At 44.1% G+C, this 10,631-nt stretch overlaps 1 protein-coding gene across 1 annotated transcript; it reads left to right on the top strand.

Annotated features, from left to right (window-relative positions):
* The first annotated feature begins 606 nt into the window (after positions 1–606).
* Positions 607–7,747, top strand: LOC102397875 (spleen trypsin inhibitor I). Its single transcript, XM_006042601.4, has 4 exons — positions 607–1,116; positions 3,063–3,146; positions 6,519–6,714; positions 7,162–7,747. Coding segments are annotated over exons 1-4 (531 nt in total). The 5' UTR covers positions 607–866; the 3' UTR covers positions 7,163–7,747.
* The last annotated feature ends 2,884 nt before the right edge of the window (positions 7,748–10,631 follow it).

Consider the following 10,631-nt stretch of genomic DNA (forward strand, 5'->3'; position numbering starts at 1 on the left):
TGCTGTTGTTATTAATATTACAAAGGATTCTGACTTCTCAGGGAGAAGGAACATATGTTTGTTGTGTCTGTTGCTTCCATAGCAACCCCATGGTGTGGGCAGCACTGATCTCATGTGACACCTGAAAACACAGGGCTCTAGGGGATTTATATCCTCAGGTACAAAGATAGGAAAAGGCAGAACTGATACCCAAACTGAGGTCCTATGACCCCGAAACCACTGGGAGAGAGGACTGGAGTGGCTGCGGGGGGTGGCTTCAGGCAAACTTCCATGGTCTCCTGAGGTCCACTCGGGCAGACAGCTCTCCTGTTTGTGAAACCAGGTGAGGACGGCAGGTGGTCATGCTGTGGAGATGAGTTCAGCTCTCTGCTTCCCCTCTGCCCGCCCCTCCCCTTATTCCTTATGTGAAGCAGTAAACAGGGTTACAACCCAGGAGGACACCACCTTCCCCAGTTAGGTTCCTGCCTGGACCAGTCCCTCATGAAGTGCAGATGTCCATCCAGTGCAGAAGCTGTGGCAATGGTTGCAGGAAGGTGACCCGTGTCACACCCATCTTCTGAGCCAGGTGAGGGGGGTCAGGGCATTGAGGCCCAGATGTGATGACACCTGCAGGAGGATGGAAAGGAGGACCTGGGCTCACACCTGCCAACTACCTATACATCTTTGATTTGTTCTCATCTACTTACTGACCATCCATCATGTGTTATACACTGCTCTAGGTGCTCAGATGCTCCCTGAGTGACCATATTGAACAAAACTCCATCTATCTGATCACAATCTGTGTTTACACAAGATGCACAGGCATAGTCAAGTCTGAGAACTGCTGTTACTGGACATTTGATCCCCTGCAGACAGAAGCAAGAGGCATGGTTAGGTGGGGGAATTTCACAATAAACAGGACTGACCCAGCTCCTCCCCTGTCTCACTCCCTTCCTCATCGCCTGATGCAACCTCTCAGCCAGGATATTAAAATCCCAGTTCATCCCCAGCATCCACAGGAGCCCTCCTGCAAGGCCATGAAGATGAGCCGGCTCTGCCTCTCCGCAGCCCTTCTCTTCCTCCTGGTTATCCTGGTGGACAGCACCCCGGTGTATGAACAGTATACCCAGGACCAAGGTAGGATCACCTTTCCTCTGTAGACTGGAGGGGAATGAGGGGAGTTCTTGGAAGGGGTGGGGTGGATTCTGCCAACCCTCTTGGAATGTTTCCTGCCGTGTTGGATGGGGCTTTTGTTTGTTTTGGCTGTATTGTTCTTCCTTGTTGCACGAGGACATTCTCTACTTCCAGGGTCTACTCTCTGGTTGCGATGTGTAGGCTTCTGCATGGGGTGGCTTCTCTTGTTACAGAGCAGGGGATCTAGGCATCCAAGTTCAGTAGTTGCGGTTCACCTGCTTAGTCGCCCCTAGGCATGTGGAATCTTCCCAAACCAATGATAGAACCCATGTCCCTTGAAGGGCAGGCTGATTCTTAACTACTGGACATCAGGGAAGTCTGAAGTTGCAAATCTTTAACTCCACTCCCATTATGATTCTCATGAGGAAATATCTTAAAATTAAATACACATGTATATCCAATGGGTTGTGTCAGGGCAATATCTTGTCTGAAACCTGCCACCCACGTACCCTGTGGCCTAGGAGAAGTCATCTACAGTTTCCTCATCTGAGCAGCAAGTACCTGTAACATGGGTTCTTTGAACATATTGCCAGTCACAATTATAAAGAGTTTGTTCACATTTCTTGGCCAATTTTGGTCATTTTCCACCAAAATATGTTCACTTGAAAAGATTTGTCTGCCTACTTGCTTGGGGCCAGAAAGCATATACATGTGTGTGTGTCAAATACTGGTTATCCCTCTATTATAAAAATTAATGAGAAAGACCTGGAACTACTGAGCAGAGAAACTACAAGGAAAGCAAGAAACACAATTCTGTGTTGGTTGGCTTGTGGGACCAAGGCTGATACAGTATTAGCAAAGTTGCCAGACCGTTATCCTTGTCCTCTTTTGATTATCATATTATTATCCATATTTGATTCTTGTCCTGGTTCATGGCCCAAGATTCCAGACAATTTTGGAATTTTTGTCTTTCATCGACAACAAGATTGTTAAAGAATTGAAATTCAATATACTAAAAGGGTTGACTAAGAGAATCTTCAATAACAGACTTAAAGCTTTGAACTTTCTGCACCTCTGGGGAGAGAGGAAAGCACAGAGATTGAGACCAATCAACACTGGCTGATGATTTAATCAATATGCCTATTTAGTCAACCATCAATAAAAATCCATAAATACTGTAATTCAGATAGCTTTTGTGGTGGGAACTAATGGTGGTGTTGTGAGGGTGCTGTGCTCACCAGGGCATGGACACTCCAAACACCTCCACTCCCCCTTTGCCCTACCTATCTCCTCCATTTCACTGTTACTGAGTTTTATTGTGTATATTAATCTGAGAACTGTAAGTAAGGGTTTTCATGAGTTTGGTCAACAGTTCTATTGAATTTTTGAGCATGGAGCTGGGGTCATGGAAACTCTCACTTTTAATCACTTGGTCAGAAACATGAGTGACTTGAGACCACTTGGCTGGCATCTGAAGAGAGGACAGTCTGGATGCCTCAACCCGTGGCATCGACACTAACCCCACAGATTTGGTATCAGAAGTCAATTAGCTGTGGTTCTCCTGTTGGGTGTTGGGAATTGGATGGTGTTGGTGGAGAAACCATATATTTCATGTCAGGAAAAAACCCAGACTCACCTTTTCCTGTGATATGAGGGCTCACATGAGGCTTGGGGAGAGGTGAGTAGTGAAATATTTCTTAATCAAATAATGATTTTTCCTCCATTATTAAAACTAGTCAGAAAATGTGGAGCGTGGAGGAGAGTAACTGCAGGGAAATGAAGAAACACAGCTCTTGTGTGGTAGGCTGTGGGACCAAGGCTGACATAATATTACCAAAGTCTCCAGGCCCTTTCCCTTGTCCTCTTTTGACTGTTATTTTCTTAACCATGTTTGATCTGTTTCATGGACCAGGACTCCTGAAACTTTTGAAATTTATTCTCTTTAATAGGTCTTGTGATGATTTCTGGAAAGCAACTGGAGAAACGTTCAGTAAAGGAGCTCCCAACAGCAGTACTCCAAGAAGAGAATAAAGGTTTGTACTTTCTGCACCTCTGGGGAGAGGGAAGGTCACTGAGAGTGAGAGCAGTCACCAGTGGCCAATGATTCAACTAATAAGCCTATTTCTTGAAACGTCAATATAAATTCACAATTATTTGGATCAGAGAGTATTCCAGGTGGGAATGCAATGATGTAATGTGAGGGTGCTGTGCTCCACTAGGGAATGGAAGTTCCACACACCTCCATTCCTGCTTTGCCCTATAGATCTCCATTTCACTGTTTGTAAATTTTCATGTATATTAATCTGAGAATAGTAAGTAAGGATTTTCCTAAGTCTGGTCACCAGTTCCACTGATTTATTGAATATGGAGGGATCATGGGACATCCACATTTTAGCCATTTGGTCACAGGCATAAGTAAATTTGGACCACGTGGCTGGCACTAAAGTGAGGACAGTATTGAGCCCTCAACCTGTGGGAGCTGCATTAAACTGCATGGATTTTATCTCAGATATCAATTGATGGGCGACACCCGGTGGGTGTTTGGGGAATTGGTTAGTGGTAGTAGATACACCACAAGATCATGCATCCAGATCATGCAAAATGATCTGGAAAACCTTTAGGAAAAGGCAGGTCTCCCCAAAAACTCAAACACCCATTTAGAGGTTGGAAATTCACCACTTTCTTACTAGCACCTCTGGGGAGAGGGGCAGGCTCTTGAGAATGAGATCCACAAGCAATGGCTGCTAATTCAATCATGATTATTTATTGAAAACATCCATAAAAACTCATATTTATTTGTGTTCAGAGAGATTGCTGGGTTAGTGATCACCTGGACACATTATTTTATTATCCTGCCAGGAGACTGAATGTTAGAGGGAGTTTGAATGTTAGAGGGAGATGACTATTATGTTGATGTGCTGTATCATCAAGGTGATTTTTTTACTAAAAGGAATTCAATTATACCCATTCTATTTAATGACCTTGCACTTGTGGAGAGAATGAAAATGGGAGTTTGTAAGTCCCTACAAAGCACTGTTCTTGGGTTGTGAAAAAAATTTGGCAAGTAGCTTGCTTTCTAGGAGGGAGACAAACAATAGCAAAGGCAAGAAATCCTATGGTAGGTTATAAGTTTTTTGAAGTTAGAGAGTGATTCGGAGGAAAGATGCTGTGCTTTTTCTCTGCAGGGTCAAGGACACCTTCTGTGATAAGGAAGGTTTGAGCAGAGGCTGCAGAAGAAATGTGGTTGTTGGTTGAAGATGAGTGGGTGGAGGGAAGGGGAAGGGAGTGGAAGGGAATGAGGCCAAGAGGCCATGGGGGCAGGTCATGAAGAGCTTTGTAGGACTTTATAAGAATCAGAATTTGACTCTCGGAGCAAAGAGTAGTCACTGAGGGACTGGTCATAGGAACAATGGGATAGGACTGAATACTGACAGGATCCCTGAGGCTGCAGTACAGAGAGTGCCCGCTAGGGGGCAAAGGGCAGAGACAGAGGCCCAGTGAGCAGGCTCCAGCAGTGGTCAAGTGAGCCATGATGAAGTATTCATCTATGTTGTTCCCTGGGTCGATTTCAATCCTCTTGAATAACATAAATGTCTTGCTCTGTTGAGGCCTCTATGGAGGCTTCATTACCTAGTCATGATGCATTAAATCATTAGCCATTGGAGATTGTTCCACAGACAGCTCCATTACCCTCCCTGAGGTTGAGGAAAGGCGAGGAGATGGAGAATAAAAGACCACAGGGGAGGATAGGAGGGTAAGAAGGAAAGGCGGTCCTTTCCTGTGCAATCCAATCTGGGGTTACAAGGGTCTTTCCAAAATCTCCAACCAGAAGACACTTTTATTGTTCTTCTCACATAAGAAATATCAAGATTTTTAGGAACTCAGCATCAGGAAAAGGATGAAAAGAAAAAAAAAAAAACCCTATATTTCTTTTTATGATCACAGTATTCAATGTATTAATAGTATCAACATTCAATTTATACAGTCCTCTAGAGGTATCTGGAGAAGCGATGGCACCCCACTCCAGTACTCTTGCCTGGAAAATCCCATGGACGGAGGAGCCTGGTAGGTTGCAGTCCATGGGGTCGCGAAGAGTCAGATAGGACTGAGCGACTTCACTTTCACTTTTCACTTTCATGCATTGGAGAAGGAAATGGCCACCCACTCCAGTGTTCTTGCCTGGAGAATCCCAGGGACGGGGGAGCCTGGTGGGCTGCAGTCCACGGGGTTGCACAGAGTCGGACACGACTGAAGCGACTTAGCAGCAGCAGCAGCAGCAACCTGGGGTATCAGAAGTAAACACGCTGGTATGTTTTCTTCATGCCTTTTTCCCCACTAAAGCATGATTCCTTCACATTTTTTAAAATTGATGGTGGAAAGCTTTTACCATCCACATAAGCACAGAGAATAGTATTATAAAACCCAGGTATCTAGACCCAGTAATTATTGATACATAAGGAATATTTTTTGACCTGTGATATCTCTTGGTTGTTGTAGAGGTGTGTGTGTGTGTGTGTGTGTGTGTTTTATTGAGCATTTATATATTCATTTGACATGTTGTATCTTAGTTGCGGGCCAAAAGCTCAGTAGTTGTGGTCCAGCAGCTTAGTTGTTCCAAGGCATGTAGGACCTCAGTTCCTTAAAAAGGGACTGAACCCAAGACTCCTGTATTGGAAGGCAGATTCTTAACTACTGGACCACAGGTAAGTCCTATAGAAGTTTTTGTTCAGTTAGGTTCAGTTTAGTCGCTCAGTTGTGTCCAACTCTTTTTGACCCCATGGACTGCAGCATGCCAGGCTTCCCTGTCCATTACCAACTCCTGGAGCCTACTCAAACTCATGTCCATTGCGTTGGTGATGCCATCCAACCATCTCATCCTCTGTCGTCCCCTTCTCCTCCCGCCTTCAATCTTTCCCAGCATCAGGGTCTTTTCCAAAGAGTCGGTTCTTCACATCAGGTGGCCACAGTATTGGAGTTTCAGCTTCAGCATCAGTCCTCCCAATGAATATTCGGAACTGATTTCCTTTAGTATTGACTGGTTTGATCTCCTTGTAGTCCAAGGGACTCTCAAGAGTCTTCTCTAACACCACAATTCAAAGACATCAATTCTTTGGCTCTTAACTTTCTTTATAGTCCAAATCTAATCAAAGGCATTGTACCAATTTTTCTTAAAATACTTCATGAGGAGATATAAATTTGTACATAATTAATATATTGTGTCATGCTTAGCAACATTCATAATTATGTTCCAGAAAGGAGGTTTACAAATGAGCTTTTCAATTTGACCATCTTCTGCAACCCTAACATTCTCTATTGCAAACAAACAGGTGGTTTCAGTTGTTGACCTTGTAGACCAAGCTGTGATGACCATCCTCATAACTGACTCATTGCTCCTCCCATTTCAGCAACTTCTAGGCCTGCTTTCTGCCTGGAGCATAAATTCTCAGGTCCCTGCATTACCCTGGAGATCAGATACTTTTACAATGCCAAGACTGGGCACTGTGAGCACTTTATATATGGTGGCTGTAATGGAAAGAAGAACAACTTCCTCACTGAAGAGGATTGCATTAAGACCTGCGGTCAAGGGGCAGGGTCCCCGTGGTAAGACAGGAGCCAGGGCACAGGAGGAGGGGAAGGGCTGGGGAAAGAGGTGGAGCTCAGGGGACCACACACCATTCACCCTGCACAGTGTCTTCCTCCTCGCTGGTGACAGGAGAAGAAACTGCAGTGTCCTGTGAAACCACACACTGAGCGAGTTCTCCAGGGAGAGAATGGCAGAAGGTCAACCCCGGATGCCTCTTTGTGATCATCTGAGCCGGATCACATGCTCCTCTTTTCTGGTGGAACACTGATCAGCCACCCTCCAGGGCAGGTCTGCAGTGTTCCTGAGCACCTTCAGGCCTGGAAAACTCATCTCCGTCTTATTGTCCATTGGGTCATGGGGACTATAATTCCACATTTTTTGGAAAGTCTAGGCTCTGTCATGATGAACGGTGTCCAGGTCTGGGCTACAATGATGGCACTCAGCAAGTTCCTTTCTTTTTGCAGAGGACATGCGAAGAGTGGTCCCCAGAAACTCTGAAGTCTGAGATGGATCCCTGCAGCACTGAGCTGTGGCTGCTTCTGAATCAGTTCAGTTTCCTCATAGTTCTTTTGTCCCCTACCCTCCTCAGCAGAACCTGCCTGTTTCCTTTCCTCCATGGGTCTACATGCCTTACTTCTTTCTCACCCAGTTGGCTCTAAGATTCATGAGATATAGTCTTCCCTTTATCCTGAGCACTTAACACAGTTTCTGGCACCAAGGAGACAGTTTATAATTCTTTGAGGAAGGAAGGAATGAAGAAGCACATTCCTCCCGACCCAGGCAACTATAGAGCCTGTGGTTTGACACCAGGATTCTTGTCTTAACCCACATCCGCATGACATCTTCACCTTTATCCCCCTCCACACCTTAACTGCTCTCCTTGTGGCTGGCCAGGGTGGTATTTCTGGCCTCCAGTCTCAGCATCAGTAACGAGAGAAGTCTTTGCAATAAACAACAAGCTCTTTCCCCTAACAATGATGTTGCAGTTTCTCTTTCTGTAGCTTCAAACCTCGTGGCTTATATTTCAATAAATGCATATTCAAAATCAAACTGACAGGTGTGGAGTCTGTTGTTTGCAAGTACAAACATTAAGCAATAGTTCAGTTCAGTTCAGTCGCTCAGTCATGACCAACTCTTTGTGACCCCACGGACTGCAGGATGCCAGGCTTCCCTGTCCATCACCAACTCCCGGAGCCTACTCAAACTCGTGTCCATTGTGTCAGTGATGCCACCCAACCATCTCATCCTGTCATCCTCTTCTCCTCCTGCCTTAAATCTTTCCCAGCATCAGGGTCTTTTCCAATGAGTCAGTTCTTCGCATAGGTGGCCAAAGTACTGGAGTTTCAGCTTTAGCATCAGTCCTTCCAATGAATATTCAGGACTGATTTCCTTTAGGATGGACTGGTTGGATCTCCTTGCAGTCCAAGGGACTCTCAAGAGTCTTCTCCAACACCGCAGTTCAAAAGAATCAATTCTTAAGTGCTCAGCTTTCCTTATAGTCCTCCAAGTCTCACATCCATACATGACTACTGGAAAAAAAGCATAGCCTTGACTAGACAGATCTTTATTGAGAAAGTAATGTCTCTGCCTTTTAAGATGCTGTCTAGGTTGGTCATAACTTTTCTTCCAAGAAGCAAGCATCTTTTAATTTCATGACTGCAGTCACCATCTGCGGTGATTTTGGAGCCCAAAAGAATAAAGTCTGTCACTCTTTCCATTTTTTTCCCATCTATTTGCCATGAAGTGATGGGACCAGATGCCATGATCTTAGTTTTCTGAATGTTGAGTTTTAAGCCAACTTTTTCACTTTTGTCTTTCACTTTCATCAAGAAGCTCTTTAGTTCTTCTTCGCTTTCTGCCATAAGGGTGGTGTCATCTCCATATCTAGGTTATTGATATTTCTCCCAACAATCTTGATTCCAGCTTGTGCTTCATCCAGCCTGGCATTTTGCATGATGTACTCTGTATATAAGTTAAATAAGCAGGGTGACAATATACAGCCTTGATGTACTCCTTTCCCGATTTGGAACCAGTCTGTTGTTCCATGTCCAGTTCTAAATGTTGCTTCTTGACCTGCATACAGTTTCACAGGAGGCAGGTCAAGTGTTCTGGTATTGCCATTTCTTTAAGAATTTTCCACAGTTTGTTGTGATCCACACAGTCAAAGACTTTGGTGTAGTCAATAAAGCAAAAGTAGACATTTTTCTGAATCTTTCTCCCTTTTTCGATGATCCAGCAGATGTTGGCAATTTGGTCTCTGGTTCCTCTGCCTTTTCTAAATCCAGCTTGAACATCTGGAAGTTCATGGTTCATGTACTGTTGAGGCCTGGCTTGGAGAATCTGGAGCATTACACTACTAGCGTGTGAGATGGGTGCAAGTGTGCGGTCGTTTAAACATTCTTTGGTGTTGCCTTTCTTTGGGATGGAAATTAAAACTGACCTTTTCCAGTTCTGTGGCCACTGCTGAGTTTTCCAAATTTGTTGGCATATTGAGTGCAGCACTTTCACAGCATCATCTTTTAGGATTTGAAACAGCTGAACTGGAATTCTATCACCTCCACTAGCTTTGTTCATAGTGAACCCTAAGGCCCACTTGACTTCACATTCCAGGATGTCTGGCTCTAGGTGAGTGATCACACCATCATTGTTATCTGGATCATGAAGATCTTTTTTGATTAGTTCTGTGTATTCTTGCCACCTCTTCTTAATATCTTCTGTTTAACCCATAGGCTTCATGGAAATGGTGGTCCTTCTCACTGTTTTGCAGAGCAGTGGGCATTTCCCCTTTCTTCATCACAGAGTGTGCCCTACCAGTTATAGGAAGCAAACCCATTATAGCATCATCGACCTTTTAATAGACACTCTGAGCTACACAAAAACCTGGGACACAGACACCTCAATATAAAAGCTTTGGTTCCTTACTTCTAAGTTCAATTCAAATTGGGGGGTGGGGGGTGGGGAGGTTGTTCTCCTGGGCTCTCAGAAGGAGAATTGGCAGAAGGCTTAGTTGTCCACTTTTCTAAGAATCTGATTTCCTGAGGTCACATGGGGCTTTTTACTTCAATTAAACAAGGGCAACTACCCTTTAGTGCCCCAAGCTCTGTATTAACATTTTGCCTGAATTATTCTATTAACCATTCTAAGTGTCCTTCAAGAGTAGAAATGGAGGCATGGAGATGACATTAAGTGCTATATTTGCTTCTTAACATGGCAGGTCCCTACTCTCTCAGGTAAAGCCACTTTGATGATGTTTTCCTGCTCCTGTCTCAGGGAAGATGTAGGATGGAGGTACTTTAGGAAAACAATATCTTTTTCATGACAGATGGGGAAAGTGAGGCATGGGGACCACTGTAAGCCCAGTATTATAAAAAACAAGAACACAGAGGATGCTGGTGCTGTTACTTACTTTCTTCCAGTGTTGGGCAAATTTCTCAACATTTCTGAGCTTTCCTTTCTTTGGTTATAAAATAAGGATAATGCTTATACTTGTTAATATTTCTCACTGGAGACTGCTAGAAACACCTCCATTCTTAGTTGAACTAGTTGGGTTTATTACTCACTGCAGTAAGGAACAGGAATCTCCTTGGAAAACAATACAACGTATTAAGAGAAGTTAAAAAGATCTTCTAGTAGGTGGGCTGTGTTAGGTGATTTTGGTGAGGGTTTCATCTGCTCTGGATGGATAGTGTCAGGAAGTGGGCTGTTCTTCACATTGGATACCTTAATGTTAACTCTATAAAGGGAAGTCTAGATAGAAGTGAGAGCTGTACTTGGTCAAGACGTAGCAGTCACTCAAGATAGGGGGATGTGTGGTCATTTTGGTGGTTTGTATAATGTAACTTGTTGTGTCTGTGTTCAAACATAATTACTGAATGTCCTATTCTTGTTTTGATCTTTCACAGACACAGAATGAACTTGTCTGATATTGAGGTTC

The sequence above is a fragment of the Bubalus bubalis genome, chromosome 14 (assembly GCF_019923935.1).
Source record: "Bubalus bubalis isolate 160015118507 breed Murrah chromosome 14, NDDB_SH_1, whole genome shotgun sequence".
Lineage (NCBI taxonomy): Eukaryota > Metazoa > Chordata > Mammalia > Artiodactyla > Bovidae > Bubalus > Bubalus bubalis.

Coding starts and splice junctions, on each gene's coding strand:
- LOC102397875 (XM_006042601.4), top strand. CDS start 867: ATGGTTAGGTGGGGGAATTTCACAATAAACAGGACTGACCCAGCTCCT. Junction 1,117..3,062: donor ACAGTATACCCAGGACCAAG/GTAGGATCACCT, acceptor TCTCTTTAATAG/GTCTTGTGATGATTTCTGGA. Junction 3,147..6,518: donor ACTCCAAGAAGAGAATAAAG/GTTTGTACTTTC, acceptor CTCCCATTTCAG/CAACTTCTAGGCCTGCTTTC.